Source organism: Bufo bufo, chromosome 2, assembly GCF_905171765.1.
Source record: "Bufo bufo chromosome 2, aBufBuf1.1, whole genome shotgun sequence".
In the NCBI taxonomy this organism is placed as follows: Eukaryota; Metazoa; Chordata; class Amphibia; order Anura; family Bufonidae; genus Bufo; species Bufo bufo.
The window spans coordinates 36,306,770-36,326,757 of record NC_053390.1 but is presented as its reverse complement, the minus strand read 5'-3'; the positions used below and the strand labels follow the sequence as shown (position 1 = coordinate 36,326,757).

General features: G+C 47.5%; 1 protein-coding gene across 1 annotated transcript in view; it reads left to right on the top strand.

The window, feature by feature from the left end:
* Positions 1-3,469: 3,469 nt before the first annotated feature.
* The window catches only part of PLCXD3 (phosphatidylinositol specific phospholipase C X domain containing 3), a 72,033-nt gene continuing 55,514 nt past the window's right edge, over positions 3,470-19,988 (top strand). The window contains exon 1 of the mRNA XM_040420137.1: positions 3,470-3,582. Coding sequence (XP_040276071.1) covers positions 3,480-3,582 — 103 coding nt within the window. The 5' untranslated portion in view covers positions 3,470-3,479. The remainder of the gene's footprint in view (positions 3,583-19,988) is intronic.

Sequence of the window (19,988 nt, the reverse complement as noted above, 5' to 3'; positions counted from 1 at the left end):
ACTCAGGAGATTACTACATACAGATATATACAGCCACCACTAGATGGAGTTTAGGAGATTACTGCATACAGATATATACAGCTACCACTAGAGGGAGCTCACGAGACTACTACATACAGATATATACAGCCACCACTAGAGGGAGCTCAGGAGATTACTGCATACAGATATATACAGCCACCACTAGAGGGAGCTCAGGAAATTACTGCATACAGATATATACAGCCACCACTAGGGGAGCTCAGGAGATTACTGCATACAGATATATATACAGCCACCACTAGGGGAGCTCAGAAGATTACTGTATACAGATATATACATAGCCACCACTAGAGGGAGCTCAGGAGATTACTGCATACAGATATATACAGCCACCACTAGAGGGAGCTCAGGAGATTACTGCATACAGATATATACAGCCACCACTAGAGGGAGCTCAGGAGATTACTGTATACAGATATATACAGCCACCACTAGAGGGAGCTCAGGAGATTACTGTATACAGATATATACAGCCACCACTAGGGGGAGCTCAGGAGATTACTGTATACAGATATATACAGCCACCACTAGAGGGAGCTCAGGAGATTACTGCATACAGATATATACAGCCACCACTAGAGGGAGCTCAGGAGATTACTGTATACAGATATATACAGCCACCACTAGAGGGAGCGCAGGAGATTACTGCATACAGATATATACAGCTACCACTAGAGGGAGCTCAGGAGACTACTACATACAGATATATACAGCCACCACTAGAGGGAGCTCAGGAGATTACTGCATACAGATATATACAGCCACCACTAGAGGAGCTCAGGAGATTACTGCATACAGATATATACAGCCACCACTACAGAGAGCTCAGGAGATTACTGCATACAGATATATATACAGCCACCACTAGAGGGAGCTCAGGAGATTACTGCATACAGATATATACATAGCCACCACTAGAGGGAGCTCAGGAGATTACTGTATACAGATATATACAGCCACCACTAGGGGGAGCTCAGGAGATTACTATATACAGATATATACAGCCACCACTAGAGGGAGCTCAGGAGATTACTGCATACAGATATATACAGCCACCACTAGAGGGAGCTCAGGAGATTACTGTATACAGATATATACAGCCACCACTAGGGGGAGCTCAGGAGATTACTGTATACAGATATATACAGCCACCACTAGAGGGAGCTCAGGAGATTACTGCATACAGATATATACAGCCACCACTAGAGGGAGCTCAGGAGATTACTGCATACAGATGTATACAGCCACCACTAGAGGGAGCTCAGGAGATTACTATATACAGATGTATACAGCCACCACTAGAGGGAGCTCAGGAGATTACTATATACAGATGTATACAGCCACCACTAGAGGGAGCTCAGGAGATTACTATATACAGATGTATACAGCCACCACTAGAGGGAGCTCAGGAGATTACTGCATACAGATATATACAGCCACCACTAGAGGGAGCTCAGGAGATTACTACATACAGATGTATACAGCCACCACTAGAGGGAGCTCAGGAGATTACTGCATACAGATGTATACAGCCACCACTAGAGGGAGCTCAGGAGATTACTGCATACAGATGACTGCACCCATTTATAGCTGTAGTGTATATTATCTTTAAAGTGCATTTCTATAATGTAAACTGTAAACGTACAAATTGTACTTTTTCTGAAAACGTTTGGTGACACTCAGTATGACCATCATTATGACTGCAGCAGAGGTTGTCACCCAGCTTTCCTACACTCTCGAATAGCAATTTCCTGGTTATGTCCTTGAAGACCTCTGATGCTAGATAGTAGACCTGCTCTCCTTGACATGAATGGTCCATTGCTTAGAACATTGTGGTAGATTTTCTGTAACAGAAAGCTCTGGGCAGTGCCAAAGGGCTGATCTGAGATTGGCCAGAGTCCGTCTTTCCTCTGCATCAATGACATCAGAGGATCATTTTGGGAGCACTTTCCCTTTAAGGTTTCGGCACTGCTCTGCTGGACGGCTCCCTCTGACACACGTCGGTGCTAAGCTTATTGATTACTCCTCGGTTGTCGGATTCACTTTCTTCCTATCAGTTTCTCTCAGAAGGAGAACCAGGAGCGGCCCCGGGCCCCGGTAATCCGCGCTGAAGGGCAGTGCGATAATTGTCCCGGCAGCCGGCTCATCTCCGAGAGGAAGCGTTCTATGTCAGCCGATGTATCCGGGTACAATCCACAGGAGACATTGTGTCATCACAACCAGTATGGCCACCATTACCACCACAAGGGGTTGTCACCCAACTAAGGCTGCTTTCACACTGGTGTTTTGGTTTCCGTTTCTGAGATCCGTTCAGGGCTCTCACACGCGGTCCAAAAACGGATCAGTTTTGCCGTAATGCATTCTGAATGGAAAAGGATCCGCTCAGAACGCATCAGTTTGCCTCCGATCCGTCCCCATTCCGCCCTGGTAGCGGACACCAAAACGCTGCCTGCAGCGAAACTGAGCCAAACGGATCCGATCTGACACACAATGTAAGTCAATGGCGACGGATCCGTTTTCACTGACACAATCTGGCACGATAGAAAACGGATCCGTTCTGAACGGATGCAGACGGTCGTATTATCTGAACGGATCCGCACAAAACGCGAGCGTGAAAGTAGCCTTAACTGCTAAAAATGGAACTAAAGCCGCCCCCGTGTGTATAGGTGCAGCGCGTATAGAAAGTGCGACAAATGTCGTATCGTCTACGGAGAGGACGCGGCCTGTCATTTACCGTGTAATTTATGACGGAGGCGCCGACTGTACAGGGAAACGGTTATTAGTCAATTAACCGCGAGCACTAATGATGGTGGCAGAAGCGGCAGATGTCATTACACGGAGCGTCACCCCGAAGAAAAGGACTGATTACAGTATTAATGGCGAGCAGGAAAACACCACAGGGGGATAGATATGAGATAGATAGATAGATAGATAATAGATAGATAGATAGATAGATAGATAGATAGATAGATAGATAATAGATAGATAGATAGATAGATAGATAGATAGATAATAGATAGATAGATAATAGATAGGAGATAGATAGATAGATAGATAATAGATAGATAGATAGATAGATAATAGATAGATAATAGATAGATAGATAGATAAATAGATAGATAATAGATAGATAATAGATGATAGATAGATAATAGATAGATAATAGATAGATAGATAGATAGATAGATAGATAATAGATAGATAATAGATAATAGATAGATAATAGATAGATAGATAGATAGATAATAGATAGATAGGAGATAGTATTGGGGTCGGGGTGGGGGGCACCCATATGACATATGATGATTGGGGGCGGCCCCCTCACAGGTGGGGCGGCCGGGCGTGCGCCCTGCAGTGGGCGTGTCTCCGGGGGCGCGCTCTCGGGCACAGGCAGCAGACTCGGGCGGCACTCCGCAGGCAGCAGCACAGGGGCAGCAATGGCTTCATCTCACGGCAAGAGCGACCTGCAGTTCGCGGAATGGATGGCCGGTCTGCCCGAGCGGATCCACAGGGTGCCCCTCACCAGCCTCGCCATCCCAGGTAGGTACCGCCAGCTCCCCGGCAACTTTCCACAGCTCCGGGCACTTACCTCCCCGTCCAGTGTGTGGTCCTAGGTGATGTCTGCAGGTAGGTGACAGGTGGGCAGCAGCTGGATTTAAAGGGGAAGTGCCCCTGTACCCAGAGCTGTCAGCTCAGCCACTTACCGGTCTCTATAGGACTATGGACGCTTTGTCCTCAGATCAAGGACTTTGCAGCACTGGCTGAGGCTCGGGGCTGTAAGGGTTAAATCCACTGGTTCCCTTGTGTCTCCTATGTGACACTCATAACATTCTTTTAAAGAAAAACGCCCTCATTATAAAAAAAAACGCACGTGTGAACCGCGCCGTACGTGCGCCCCCTGCACCCTGAGGCTCGGACCCGCGTCCCATCCCCCAGATCATTAATATTCTCCTCAAGTCTCTGCTGAATGGAAGTTTCAGGAGACGAGGCTGCGGTCGGAGAACCGATCAGTCGCTGGGTTGTCGCGGGGGGCGCGGACTGCCCCTGGGGGGGCGACCGTATTAAAACGGTACCTGATGTAAAGGCTAAGCGCCGACCGGCTGCAGAATTAATGAGCCCGGAGCTGTCGCCCTCTGTAATTTGCAGGGAGGCGAAGGTCACCGGAGAACTGGTCAGCGACTATCGATTGGGAGACATGACACCCGGCGTTGACTTTCCAGTAGGTTTTCGGACGTCGCCGCGAATTTGTACGTTTCCTGGGAGTTTTCATCATGGACGCCCCCCCCCCCCCCCTGGGGGCAGTTTTCTTGCCTTCGTCTCCAAACAGCGCAGCCCAGTTTGCGTTACCGGCTGGTGAGGGGGCCTGTGGGCATCCCCAGCTAAGTGAATGAGTGCCTACGGGCATGACGGAGGGAGGAGCGGGCAGGGTGCCCACTGGTGTGGGGTTTGGGTGACCAGAAGGGAGCGCAGCTCTGGAGCACAGCAGGTGAACAGGATGCCTCCTGAGGAGATGCACTGATGTTTGTATTGCATCTTTATACTGTTATACTATGTGAGTGTTTTATCCTTTTACTATTGCATTTTTTCCGCCCCCCGGCGATGCGCTTAAGGCGGCGTCCTAATTGCCTACTCGCGCGATACGTAATAAATGTTGGTAGGGGATCTACGCGGTCAGTAGAACCGGCGGAACCACGGTCTCCACATGGAGTGGTTGTCCGGCGTGCGCACTGCTGCTCCAATAGGGCGTGACGGAAATTCAGACCCCCCCCCCCCCCCCCCCCCCCCCCCCCCCCTCCGTCAGATAAGTGTGGTTGGAATACCCCTTTAATTCACTGCACTTTGTTGTCAGACTGGCCCACCGACCGTAAATTGACAGATCGGCTGTGATCAACGGGGAAGGGGGGGGGATTTTGCTGGCGCCAGGTGTATGTAACAAGGGGGGCGCCGGCATCGCGTATCCCTTTTATTTGACTCCCGTATTCACGGAAGGATAATTGCTGTTTATTAAATATATGCTAATCAGCCTGATCAGCGCCGAGCCCTGAAATTACCGCAAACAGCTGGAAGGTGCAGCTGCCGATTGATTTATTTGCTGTAGCGTTTTCTATTTTTTTTTTTTTTAGCGGATGCAGATTTGTTTCTGGCACCGGGATAAACGGAAGCCCGTTATTTCGCGTGCCGCTGACAGCTGCGGCGCCTCCGAGTAGATTGGGCAAAAATGTAATCAAATAAAAAAAAAATATGTAGAAATTGGTGAAGATTTGGGAGACGTTTAGACCCTGTTCGGGGAACGTTCACACGGTGCTGCATGGTCCACAGCGCTAATCTGCGTCAGATCCGGGAATCTGCGCGGCTATTCAAACGGTCCAGATTTTTTTCTGCCGTTTGAACTGTATGGGGTTAATCCACGAGTGGTTATTGGCCGCGGTCTCGGTGTCAGCGGAGGTGTGAACATGCCCTTATTGGAAGTGGGCTGATCCTCTGGGCGCGGTTCAAGCTGCAAATCCGTGGTTCAAGTCTCAGATTTCTGCCACCAATTGAGCATTGGGTTTTTTACGTGCGTCACATGAACGCCACCTCTCCATTTACTAACAGCAAGCAGAGATCTTGAAAACAGGGAGTAACGGAAAACACAAAGTTGAGACAACTCTCAGTGGCCCTAGGCAGGGGCCCCCCTTTAGCTTCTTCCCTACCTTTTCCATACTCATCCTAGGCTCCGGCAGGGGTCCGGGGGGGCTTCATCTATATGGCGCTCTTGCGGAATCCCATTCTTTTCGGAGCCGTTACATCAGTGACTGTGATATCAGAATGTTTCCTCTAGAGCAGGGATCGGCAACCTCTGAAACTACAACTCCTTTCATTTCTGTGGGAGTTATGCTGGGAGTTGTAGTTTCACAGCAGCTGGAGTGCCCGAAGGTTGCTAATCCCTGCTTTTGGGCCCCCTTTCCCCAAACTCTCACCTGAAGAGCACGACGAGGGGGGGGGGGGGGGGGCTGGATTTAGGACTGGGGGCTGCGCCAGGCGATGCCCTTCAGTATGCCCTTCACCGCCTGAATGTACCCCGACATGAGCCATGAAGTGTCTAATAGTAGTGCCATACAGTGCCCAAATAATACAGCCATCGGGCACCCACAGAATAGGGCCAGGCATTACTTAAAGGGGTATTCCGGTATAGCATCGTAGGGGGTATCGTCCTCAGAGAGGCAAAACAAAGGGGCACCCACTGCAGTACCATCCCTATGAGTATGGAAGTCGTTGTACCAGGCGCTGCAGTGACCTCCCCACCAATGATGGACAGACCATCAGCATAATATCCTGGATACCCCTGCTGAAAATAATATAGCCCTATAGTGCCCAAATAATACTGACCCCATAATAGTGCCAGCTGCAGTGCCATCCTTAATGGAGTCAGACACGGTGCCTTTAATTTAAAGGGATTTTCCAATTGTATAATGATAAAGGGTCATCATTCTGCAGCTGTGCTGACCATTTCTAAGATCTCTGCTTGCTGTTAGTCTTGCCTCTAAATGGTGGGTGCAGGGCCTGGTCTATTACAGCTCTGAGCCCTGAACGTTTGTCATGTGGACAGGGTCAGGAGATACGGTATTCAACTTTACAACAGGATTGCTTCCAGCAAGCAGAGGTCTTGAAAATGCCAAAATCATATATATATATATTTGTCTGGGGGTAAAGAACAGAACTGGATCGCACATCCACAATGCTATGCTTTGATCTAACGCGCTACTCAGCGCCATTTTAAAGTGTACATATATATATGGCATGGATGGACTAAACTCACCAGGCCCTCCAGTCTGGCCAGTATATGAGCGATATGGCGGTATGTATAGTAAGTGCTGCAATCCATATACATGGCGATCCAGCACAGATGTCACCTGCTCCCATAAATCCATAAATCCTCCCATAGCAACCAGGACGGGTGATTGGAGACGGATCTCAGACCGGTATATTTTCCGCTCCTCTTTGATGCACGGCGAGATTGCTGTCGCCGCTCCTCCCGCTTGCTCAGCCGTTCAGTGCGCGCGCAGGGATGAAAGGAGTGAATGGAGCGCAATATGTATCTCTTTCAATTAATTCCTCTCACAAATGGAAATTGGCTTTCCGCCTGTATTTCTTGCTAATTTAGGAATTGATAACGGTAATGTTTAATGGATTGACTTATAAGGATCCTGCCAGACAGAGACGCTTCCATTCAAGACTTAATGAGCTTTTCTTATCCGTTTTTGAAAAAAATAATAATAATAAAGCAAAAAGAAGAAAGGATTTCAATTATTAATAAAATTGGGAATATAATTATTGGCCTTTAACCATGTGGAAACCGTCCCCTGCTAGAGACCATATTGTCCTGACCAAAACCAGATCCGGAGAGTTACGTGGACAGGCTCTGGTCCTTTGCAGAGGTCACTGTGCAGGGAGTGGGAGGAGATAAGTTGTGAATGTTGTGGGCATGATCTATGACCTGTGCAGAGGTCACTGTGCAGGGAGTGGGAGGAGATAAGTTCTGAGTGTTGTGGGCATGATCTATGACCTGTGCAGAGGTCACTGTGCAGGGAGTGGGAGGAGGTAAGTTCTGAGTGTTGTGGGCATGATCTATGACCTGTGCAGAGGTCACTGTGCAGGGAGTGGGAGGAGATAAGTTGTGAATGTTGTGGGCATGATCTATGACCTGTGCAGAGGTCACTGTGCAGGGAGTGGGAGGAGATAAGTTCTGAGTGTTGTGGGCATGATCTATGACCTGTGCAGAGGTCACTGTGCAGGGAGTGGGAGGAGATAAGTTCTGAGTGTTGTGGGCATGATCTATGACCTGTGCAGAGGTCACTGTGCAGGGAGTGGGAGGAGATAAGTTGTGAATGTTGTGGGCATGATCTATGACCTGTGCAGAGGTCACTGTGCAGGGAGTGGGAGGAGATAAGTTGTGAATGTTGTGGGCATGATCTATGACCTGTGCAGAGGTCACTGTGCAGGGAGTGGGAGGAGATAAGTTGTGAATGTTGTGGGCATGATCTATGACCTGTGCAGAGATCACTGTGCAGGGAGTGGGAGGAGATAAGTTGTGAATGTTGTGGGCATGATCTATGACCTGTGCAGAGGTCACTGTGCAGGGAGTGGGAGGAGATAAGTTCTGAGTGTTGTGGGCATGATCTATGACCTGTGCAGAGGTCACTGTGCAGGGAGTGGGAGGAGATAAGTTGTGAATGTTGTGGGCATGATCTATGACCTGTGCAGAGGTCACTGTGCAGGGAGTGGGAGGAGATAAGTTCTGAGTGTTGTGGGCATTATCTATGACCTGTGCAGAGGTCACTGTGCAGGGAGTGGGAGGAGATAAGTTGTGAATGTTGTGGGCATGATCTATGACCTGTGCAGAGGTCACTGTGCAGGGAGTGGGAGGAGATAAGTTGTGAATGTTGTGGGCATGATCTATGACCTGTGCAGAGGTCACTGTGCAGGGAGTGGGAGGAGATAAGTTGTGAATGTTGTGGGCATGATCTATGACCTGTGCAGAGGTCACTGTGCAGGGAGTGGGAGGAGATAAGTTGTGAAAGTTGTGGGCATGATCTATGACCTGTGCAGAGGTCACTGTGCAGGGAGTGGGAGGAGATAAGTTGTGAATGTTGTGGGCATGATCTATGACCTGTGCAGAGGTCACTGTGCAGGGAGTGGGAGGAGGTAAGCTGTGACCATCACCTTTTTACTTCTATTGGACTGTGATGTGGACAGGATGCTTTTGAGGTTGATTTTTAACCCCTTGCTGACCGCCGCCGTACATGTACGTCAGACGTTGGGTCTTTAAAGATGGCGCCCATTCGCTCTAGAATGTTGTAATCTTACGGACTCGGAGAATGAAGGTAACGGGTCAGTTTTACCGGACAGGAAACACCATAAAACCAGGGCGCCATTGTATTTTTTTTCCCATTGCAACCCTTTTAGAATTTCTTTCCAGCTTCACACTGCATCGTATTTAATATAAAATGGCGCCATTAGAAAGTACAACTTATCCTGATAAAAAAAAAAAACGAGCCCTCAGACGTCTATGTGAACGAAAATAAAACAATTATGGCTCTGGGAAGACAGGGAGTAAAAAACGAAAATGCAAAAATGGAAAAATCTTTTTTGGTTGAAAGGGTTAAAGGATTCCTGTCATCACAGCAAGATGACAGCGCCAGAAGCCACCTCGGGTTCTGCCATGGTTGTTGAGTTTGGATGCTGCGGACCGGCCCATTGAATGGAGCTAAACCGTGAGCGGACACCCACCGCAAGGGACGGCACAGTTGCTGCTTTAGGGTCCATTCACACGTCCGCAAAATGGGTACACATCCGTTCTGCAATTTTGCGGAACAGGTGCGGACCCATTCATTTTCAATGGGGCCGGAATTTGCGGATCCGCAAAATACATACGGACGTGTGAATGGACCCTTAAACCGCCAGTCCGCAAACTGCAGCGCTGCCTCCCACTGAAAAAAGATGGGGGCCAGACACCTTGCAGCCACCAGTGGCAGAGTCCGCACCAAAACAGGACTCCAGACCAGAGGTCGCGCTCCATTTTTTACGGAAGAGTAAAAATACTCCTTTTACCATTTTTGGGGAGTATTTTTAGCCGAGGAGGAGTACGAAAGTTACAGTAATTTTAAATACATAATCCGTAGCCTGCACTTGTTCACATCTGCGTTTTGGAGCCTCCGTCACAGATTTTGTTATAAAGACTGGACAAAAAAAACCTTTACCAGCAGGACTTTTTTGTCGGGTAAAAAGAGAGGATCCCAAACAGAAACTGAACGGATCCCATCATAGTCATTGGAGTCTGTTCAGCTCGGTTAGGCCGGGTTCACATCACGTTTCCGTCATACGTTTAACGTACATGAAAAAACGTATACAATAACGGACGCCTTAGACAGACGCCATACTGTGGCATCTGTCACCATAGAGTTCTATTGTACAAAAAATTTCGTTTTTTTTTCCTGGACAGTGCAGGATGGCAAGACGTGGTACACTAGGATTTCCCATCCTGCAAAAAAATAATGGAACTCTACGGTGATGGATGCCACAGTATGGCGTCTGTCTGAGGCGTCCGTTAACATACAGTTTTTTTTGTATACGTTAAACATGTGACAAAAATCCAACACTTCCATTATTTCCCCTGCGTTATCTCTGTAGATTGGGGGTGTGATGTCATAGCTGTGCTGTGTGCTCTGACCAATCAGCAGTCTGCTCTTCCTGAGGTAGTCTGACGCATTGGCTGGGACAGAGAGGCTGACATCACCTCCCCTCTCACAGCGCCCAGACACTCAGAGAGGGAAGCTGCTGCAGCTTCATCCCCCTCCTCCCTCCCTCCCTTCTGATACAATAGACATTCATTGCCGTACATACAGGACGCAGTTACGTCTGATGGCCGCTGTGGGTCATGTCATTGTTATATAGTTTATTACCGTGTGATTCCATATAAAGCAGCAGAGACATCGGGACAGAGAAGAGGAAATTACAAATCTAAAGCCTCACAATAGACATCGGTCAGAATTCTATCAAACCGTAAATCTCATCTCCGCTGAAATGAAATTCTGTACTTTCTGTGAAGCAAATCAGTCATATTACAGGAGAAGCCTCTCCTCTGATGTTCTGTTCCCTCTTCCTTGTGGCCAAGACGTCTTCATTGACTCTATATGAGGGGCCCGGGCATTGGGGGGGGGTCATTATAGAGGTTGGATAACCCCTTTAAGCCTTATTATAAGGCAGTTTGCGCCACTGACATTGAACTACAATGGGTTAAAACAGGTGCAAAATGTCCTTAAAAATGTACTAGAGAGTATACAATTAATACCGCCATAGAGTGACCAAATTATCCCTCTGTATACAGTACTCCAAAACAATAATAGGGCCATAGAGTCCCCAATGGATACCTTACTGAAAAGTACTGCCATATGTTGACTATTTAATAGTGCCCTATAGTGCTGTTCTCTGCCCATATAATAAAGCAATATTATAAGTGCCGTATGGAGGGTGTCAGTTGGGGACTGCATGGCTCTAGTATTTAGGCATCATATGGCAGTATTATGGTCACTGTATGGCTCCGTTTTTTGGTCACTCTGTGTCAGTATAATTTTGAGCACTGCTTCTATCATTGAAGGCTTTTTGTACCCATTTACCATATTGTAGTTCAGTGTTAAAGGGGTACTCCGGTTCAAAGCAATTATCCCCTATCCAATGGACAGGTAAAAAAATGATGGATCTCTGGGACCCCTGCCACTGGGGGCCCCACCAGTCACCAGAACGAGGGGCCCCGGTTTTTCATTCAAGACTGTGGCTAGGTGGAGTTTGAATGGAGCTGTGGTTGGGGGCGTGACCTCCATTTACATTCCACTGGCTGCAGGGTCCCCCTTTCTGGTAATCTTGGGGGTCCCAGCTGTTGGTTCCCCAATCATTTAAGTTATTCATTATTCTTCCTTTGACTGGTTCCTGGCTGCCAGCTGAGTATTTGGTTTGCCATTCTTTAAAGGGGTTATCCGAGGCTGGAAATGGCCCCCCATATGCCCGGGCCCCTCACACTGATTCTACTTACCTGGCTCCCTGCACCGCTCCTGATCCCCGCACCGCCGCAGCTGCTTCTCCCCGTGATGTGAAAACATTGGGTGTCGGGGGGGGAGCAGCTAATGGAAGGCGGGGATGGGGACAAGCCTCCCTAGCATCGCGGGTGACGCTAGGGAGGCTCGTCACCGCCTATCCATTGGCTGGATGTCGGTAATTAAAGTGTTAGCATAGCCACTGAGATACTCAATATAATGTATCTGTATAGCGCCACCTGCTGTTTGTTCTGTTCCTTATTTCTCAGTGAGGTGGTCACACATGCTCAGTTCCATCCTTAGACTGTGATAGTTAGAGGGAGAGAGCTGTAGCAGAAAGGACACACCTCCTGAGCTGTGATAGGGAGAGAGCTGCAGCAGAAAGAGCACACCCCCTGAGCTGTGATAGGAAGAGAGCTGCAGCAGAAAGAACACCCCCCGAGCTGTGATAGGGAGAGACCTGCAGCAGAAAGGACATGCCCCCTGAGCTGTGATAGGGAGAGAACGGCAGCAGAAAGAACACCCCCTGAGCTGTGATAGGGAGAGAGCTGTAGCAAAAAGGACACCCCCCGAGCTGTGATAGGGAGAGCTGCTGCGGAAAGATCACATCCCGTGAGCTGTGATCGTTAGAGGGAGAGAGCTGCAGCAGAAAGGACACACCTCCTGAGCTGTGATAGGGAGAGAGCTGCAGCAGAAAGGACACCCCCCCGAGCTGTGATAGGGAGAGCTGCTGCAGAAAGAGCACATCCTGTGAGCTGTGATAGGGAGAGACCTGCAGCAGAAAGGACATGCCCCCTGAGCTGTGGTAGGGAGAGCTGCTGCAGAAAGAGCACATCCCGTGAGCTGTGATAGGGAGAGAGCTGCAGCAGAAAGGACATGTCCCCTGAGCTGTGATAGGGAGAGAGCTGTAGCAGAAAGGACACCCCCCGAGCTGTGATAGGGAGAGCTGCTGCAGAAAGAGCACATCCCGTGAGCTGTGATAGGGAGAGACCTGCAGCAGAAAGGACATGCCCCCTGAGCTGTGATAGGGAGAGAGCTGCAGCAGAAAGGACATGCCTCCTGAGCTGTGATAGGGAGAGAGCTGCAGCAGAAAGGACATGCCCCCTGAGCTGTGATAGAGCGAGAGCTGCAGCAGAAAGGACATGCCCCCTGAGCTGTGATAGAGAGAGAGCTGAAGCAGAAAGAACACCCCTGAGCTATGAAAGGGAGAGACCTGCAACAGAAAAGATACACCCCTGAGCTGTTATAGGAGGAGAGCCACAGCAGAAAGGACACCTCCCCGAGCTATGTTAGGGAGAGAGCTGCAGCAGAAAGGACACCCCGAGCTATGAAAGAGAGAGACCTGAAACATAAAAGATACACCTCTGAGCTGTTATAGGAGGAGAGCCGCAGCAGAAAGGACACCTCCCCTGACCTATGATAGAGATAGCTGCAGCGGAAAAACACTTCATGACCTGTGATAGCAGAAAGGAACACCCCTGAGCTGTGATAGAAGAGCCACAGCAGAAAGGACACACCTCCTAAGCTGTGATCGAGTAGCAGCAGAAATGACACCCCTGAGCTGTAATAGTAGAGATGTAGCAGATAGCTATGATAGGCAGAGAGCTGCAGGAGGAAACACATTCACCCTGAGCTGTAACAATGGACGTCATGCAGCAGGAAGGACATGCCCCCTGAAATGTGATAGGAAGAGAGCTGCAGCAGGAAACACACACCCTCTGAGCTGTGGTTAGAAGAGAGCTACAGCAGAAAGGATACACCCACTGAGCTGTGTGAGAAATGCAACAGAAAGGATATGCCCCCCCCCCCCCCCTGAGAAGGACACGCCCCTGAGCAACCAGTCTGAAGGATACCTAGCAGATCAATTGGAGCAATGAATGGGGAGATCTCTGGACCCATGTGAGGTGCAGGGCTGAAAGAGGTTGTCATGTACTATATGATGTCATTTTTACATTAATCATGGGATCACCCCTTTCAGGACCCCCATGAGTGGAGTAATGTTCAGAGATGTTCAATAGGACATAATGTGGACGCTCTTATAACCGCCACAAGTTCTGTTCGTTTTTTTGGAGTCTATAAAATTACAACTGAGAAGGTGGTGGAGCGATCACTCTCGTGTCCCTCCCCTGTAATTATCCACTTGTGCTCATACAGTATGTGGGATGCATCGTCATCTATACTTATTAGGCTCAAGCCTCTATAATCCGGAGCCGCACATCGCCGCCGATTCTTTTACGTGTCACTATAAAGCTGCGCTGGAGTGAAGGGATGATGGGAGTTAAATCTACTCCTCCTTTCATATTCAGAATTATGCATTTCCTACTAAGAACAAAGGATCAAGGCGAGAGGCTTTTTGTCAGAATGCGCCGTTTTTTTTTATTCGACATCCACATGATCCTGGGAAAGAATGCAAATAAATCATAAGTTTCAGGTTGCCGTAGAAACAGTCAGACGTCAGATAATGTTAACAAATGATTCGGAAAGCCGTATTTAAGAAAACGCTGAATTTTATCTACCAGTCGTAGTAACACTTTCACTGACAGGGGCTTTGGGATGATTTTAAGAAACTTAAATGATAAAAAAAAAAAAAATCTGATTATACTGTTTTACATTTTGGGCGCCATCATGCAATTTTGTATCAAAGATTAATGTTTTCTAAAACAAATATATAAAAAAAAATCATGTTTGTGGAAAAAATCGGAAGATGCACAATATCTCTTAAATCTAAAAGTATACATTGTGAAAGGCGCACCCAGCATTTTACACTTAAGGCGCCATCATTCAATTTTGCATCAAAGAGAAATGTTTTGTAAAAAAAACAAACCTAAAAATGTATGTTTTGGCAACAAATTGGGCTCGAGCAGCGCATACGATGCACAATGTCTTCTAAAAATAAAAATACACATTAGGAAAAGGCCACCCAGTGTTTTACCCTTAGGTCTCCATCATGAAATTTTGCATAAGGCTTTAAAAAAAATATATACAAAAACAACACAAAAAATTGATGCTCTCGGGCCTAGTTCACACGACCGTATGGCTTTTATTGTTTTTTGCGGTCCGTTTTTCACGGTTCCGTTTTTGAGTTCCGTTGTGTTTCCGTTTCCTTTCCGTTTTTCCGTATGGCATATACAGTATACAGTAATTACATAGAAAAAAATTAGGCTGGCCATAACATTTTCAATAGATGGTTCAGAAAAAACGGAACGGAAACGGAAGACATACGGATGCATTTCCGTATGTGTTCCATTTTTTTTGCGGACCCATTGACTTGAATGGAGCCACGACCCGTGATTTACGGCCAAATATAGGACAAGCTCTATCTTTCAGGCTCCATTCACACGTCCGCAATTTCTCTTCCGCATCTGTTCCGCAATTTTGCGGAACAGGTGCGGATCCATTCATTTCAATGGGGGAGTAATTGCTGTCCGCATAATCACTTCCGTGATGCGGTTCCGCAAAAAAAAATGAAGCATGTCCTACTTTTGGCCGCAAATTGCAGTCCGCGGCCCCATTGTACTCGATGGGTCCGCAAAAAAGCGGATGATATGCGGAAAGACACCAAATGTCATCCGCATGTCATCCGCATATCATCCGTGATTCACACATCCGCAATTGAAGATTCACAGGTTCCTCCTTCCTTTTTTATTTCTGCGGAAAAACGGAAACACGGAACGGATGTGGATGCACTTTCGTAAAAAAAAACTGAAGGTTTTTACGGAAACACGGATCCGCAAAAAAACGGACCGTAAGGAAAATTGCGGACGTGTGAATGGAGCCTCAACGGAACGGAAATACGGAAACGGAATGCATACGGAACACATTCCGTTTTTTTTTGCGGAACCATTGAAATGAATGGTTCCGTATACGGACCGTATACGGAACACAAAAAAACGGCCCGTACACTCGCAAAAAAACGTTCGTGTGAACTAGGCCTCAGGCCTCCTGCACACGGACGTTTTTTTTTCCTGTTTACTGGCCGTTTTTTGCGTTCCGTATACGGTCCGTATACGGAACCATTCATTTCAATGGTTCCGCAAAAAAAACGGAATGTACTCCGTATGCATTCCGTTTTTCCGTTCCGTTCTAACATAGAACATGTCCTATTATTGCCCGCAAATCACGTTCCGTGGCTCCATTCAAGTCAATGGGTCCGCAAAAAAACGGAACACATACGGAAATGCATCCGTATGTCTTCCGTTTCTGGTCCGTTTTTGCTGAACCATCTATTGAAAATGTTATGCCCAGCCCAATTTTATCTTTGTAATTACTGTATATGCCATACGGAAAAATGGAACGTAAAAACGGAACAGAAACGGAAACACAACGGAAACAAAAAACTGAACAACGGATCCGTGAAAAACGAACCGCAAAACACTGAAAAAGCCATACGGTCGTGTGCAATAGGCCTCAAGCTGAGAATGAGAGGCACAATTTATCCTAAAAATGGAAGTACAAATTGTGAAAAGCTCACCCACCATTTTACATTTAAGGTGCCATCATTTAATTCTGCACCAAAGAGTAATGTTTTATAAAAAATATATATATATGTTTGTGGCCAATAATTGGACTCAAGCAGAGAATGAGAGGCACAATGTCTACTGAAAATAAAAATACACATTGTGAAAACGGCGTTTTAAAGTGAAGGGGCCTGTTACACTTTGCCTTTTTTCTGTGTGAATTAGGGTTTATTCGTTGAACCTCACAGCACTGTGTGGCACTGTAGGGGTTAACTTGCTCTGTGTGGTGCCGATTAGCTCTGCTATATATATACAGTATATATATGCTGTCTTGTGTGTCTCACCTCTTTCCTGAGCGATAGGTCTGAATAGATCTGCCAGGTCACTCTGCCTGCTGGAGCATGTGCTAGATCTGTTCTCTGAACCCAGTCTGTCTGTCATCTGCCCTGACCTGTGCCTGTGACCTTGATCTGTTCGTTGGCCAGGACTATCCTTGATGTACTCTGTCTGCCTCCCCTCAGCTTTGCCTGTTCCTCTGGTGCTTTGGTGTCTCTGACCACCGTGGACCAGCTGCCAACTACACTGGGACATTCCAAGAGGTAGCAGCCTGTTGGCTCCCCTGCAGCGAAGACCAGATCCCTGTATAGGGGTTAAAGAGGACCTTTCACCGATTCTTACCCTTTGAACTAAGTATACAGACATGTAGAGCGGCGCCCGGGGATCTCACTGCACTTACTATTATCCCCGGGCGCCGCTCCGTTCTCCTGCTATGCCCTCCGGTATCTCCGTTCCCTAAGTTATGGTAGGCGGAGTCTGCCCTTGTTCTTCTGTAGCACTGGCCAATCGTATTGCAGAGCTCACAGCCTGGGAGAAAATAACCTCCCAGGCTGTGAGCTCTGTGCTGCGATTGGCCAGCGCTAGGGCAGACTCCGCCTACCATAACTTAGGGACTGGAATCTCCGCCTACTATAACTTAGTGAGCGGAGATACCGGAGGGCATAGCGGCAGAACGGAGCGGCGCCCAGGGATAACAGTAAGTGAAGCGAGATCCTCGGGCGCCGCTCCACATGTCTGTATAGTCAGTTCATAGGGTAAGAATCGGTGAAAGGTCCTCTTTAAAGGGTGAAAACCAGGGGACCGCCAGGAGAGAGGGTAAGAGAGAGGGGTGATAACATGAGGATTAGTACCTGAATATCCCCCTCCTGCCCCCGGGTCACTGTAGGCTGTACAGGGGAGAGATGACAGATTGGAAAGATGGGTGGTAACTTGAAGGAATGTCCCTTGGCCCCTACAAAGTCAAAAGGAGGCTGTAAAGGGAAGAGATGACGCTAACAGTCTAGGAGGGGTGATAACCTGAAGAAAGGTTCCCATATCCCCTTGGAGTCACAGGAGGCTTTACAGGAGAGAGATGATACTGGTAAAAGAGAGGGGTGATAACATGTAGAAAAGTTCCTGTATATCCCCCTCCTCCCCCAGGAGGCTGTACAGGGGAGAGATTGGTAAGAGGGGTGATAACTTGAAGGAATGTTCCTTTACCCTTAGGCCTCTTGCACGCGGCCGTTGTGCTCCCGTGGCCGCATGCGGCGCGCTTCCGTGGGGTTCCAATCCGTGCTTCAGTTTCGCAAAAAAAAAATAGAACTTGTTCTATTTTTTTACGTAATGGACGGATCACGGACCCATTCAAGTTGAATGGGTCTGAATGCGTCCCGGCCGCCGCACGGACGTCGCCCGTGCACTAGGGACCGCAAATTGCGGTCCCCAATGCACGGAACGGATCCACAACGCCCGTGTGCAAGAGGCCTTACGGAGTCAAAAGGAGGCTTTAAAGGGGAGAGATGACAAGGGGTGATAACATGAAGAAAAGTTCCAGTAGAGCAGTTGCATGACACAATGTATCTTATACGGGTCAGGACTCCATTTTCCTTACATACAGATCTCAAGATGCCTTACTTCTATAGAAGTATAGAGCTAACCAATAACATTCTGGCTGCCCGTAATGGCTGGCGAACAGCAAGGCTTATTTATATTTGTTTCCTACTACAGACGGGGCAGAAGGGGAGGCTCCTGCTGCAGCCAGTGATCTTACAGCCAGACACAGGACAGTGAGGAGGAGGAGGAGGGAGACATGACTGAGCCACAGGGACACACAGAGAAGATGTCTTTATAGATTTCTCAGGTTTACTTGTCATATGATACAAATTAAGATCGAAGAAAAGGTGAAGGAGTTGAAGAAAGGATAAGAGCTGGGGCAAAGTTGTATATTTTTTGGTATGTTTTTTTCCCCCCTGAAAGCCCATCCTGTATTCATGGCAGTGTGAATATAGCCTGGTGTGTTTTGTTTCTTTTTTTCTTTTTTTTATTATTGGCAACCATAATTATCTATTTAATCAAAGTGGGGGTTGTCATGGCCGCATCCAGGGAGGTCACTGGGCCCCAATGCAATATTTGTAGCAGAGCCCCACAACTATCACATCTCCTCATAGGGGGTCTTCTCTTGTTCCGGAGACCCAGGCAGCTCTAGAACGGCAACGCTGCCCCGGGAGGCGGTAGTGAGTGCCGCTTCTTTTATGTTTTTAAGGCAGAAAAAAACTGTTGACCATTGAGTTAGATGGGTTTTCTGAAATTACAATTAACTGCAAATTCTGTGGCTGCAGGACCCCTGACGATCAGCTGTTGGTAAGGGAACCCACAATTTTGGATGGGTTGCCCAAATGTACATATGTGTATACACTGAACAAAAATATAAACGCAACACTTTCGGTTTTGCCCCCCCCACCAGTAAGGCAAAACTGTGCACATTTCAGAGTGGCCTTGTATTGTGGGCAGTCTAAGGCACACCTGTGCAATATTCATGCTGTCTAATCAGCACCTTGATATGCCACACCTGTGAGGTGGGATGGATTATCTCGACAAAGGAGAAGCGCTCACTAACACAGATTTAGACAGATTTGTGAACAATATTTGAGAGTAATGGGTCTTTTGTGTCTGTAGAAAATGTTTCAGATCTTTGAGTTCAGCTCATGCAAAATGGGAGCAAAACCGAAAGTGTTGCGTTTATATTTATGTTCAGTGTAGCAAAAAAAAATAAAAAATTAGACAAATAGCCATAAAATCGAATGCACAAGTCTGATTATTACAATTTTTTGCAGTTTTTGCACAAAGCAGCAGATGAGATTCTGCGTGTTCCCTGCCCGCTCCTGATTCTGCTTATTTTCAGCCTCTTAGTAATCCTATTTCTCAGCAGAAAAGGATAAATCTTGGCACAGAAAGAAGTAACTTGACATTTTCTGTCACTGGCTTTTTTTAAGTTTGTGTGATCTCGGATCAGTGCTGGATCCTCCGAGCTTAGATACAGCAGAGAACACCCCCCCTCGCCCGCCAACGAAAAACAGGGAAAAAAAAATCTGTAACGAGGAACATATGGTCCATTAGTCTAATGACTAAACAGGTAAATAAGGTTTCCTCCAAGGGACAGCAGGTCATGAATGTGGGTGGGCGGCTGCTCGGCCCGTTACTATTAATTAGCTCTAAATTAGTAAAACATATGGAGAAAAATGTGGATCCAGACTGGCAGCAAAACCAGTAGTCGGGGTGAGCAAAGTTATAGTCATAACCCGATGCCCCCTACAGTGATAGTGCCCCTTATTGTACCCCCCACACATTAATAACACCCAATTAGTGCCCTTCATACAGCCTGGATACAAGATGAGATACGGCCTCCAGCCTAGATACAAGATGAGATATGGCCTCCAGCCTAGATACAAGATGAGATACGGCCTCTAGCCTGGATGCAAGATGAGATACGGCCTCCAGCCTGGATACAAGATGAGATACGGCCTCTAGCCTGGATACAAGATAAGATACTGCATCTAGCCTGGATGCAAGATGGGATATGGCCTCTGGCCTGGATACAAGATGA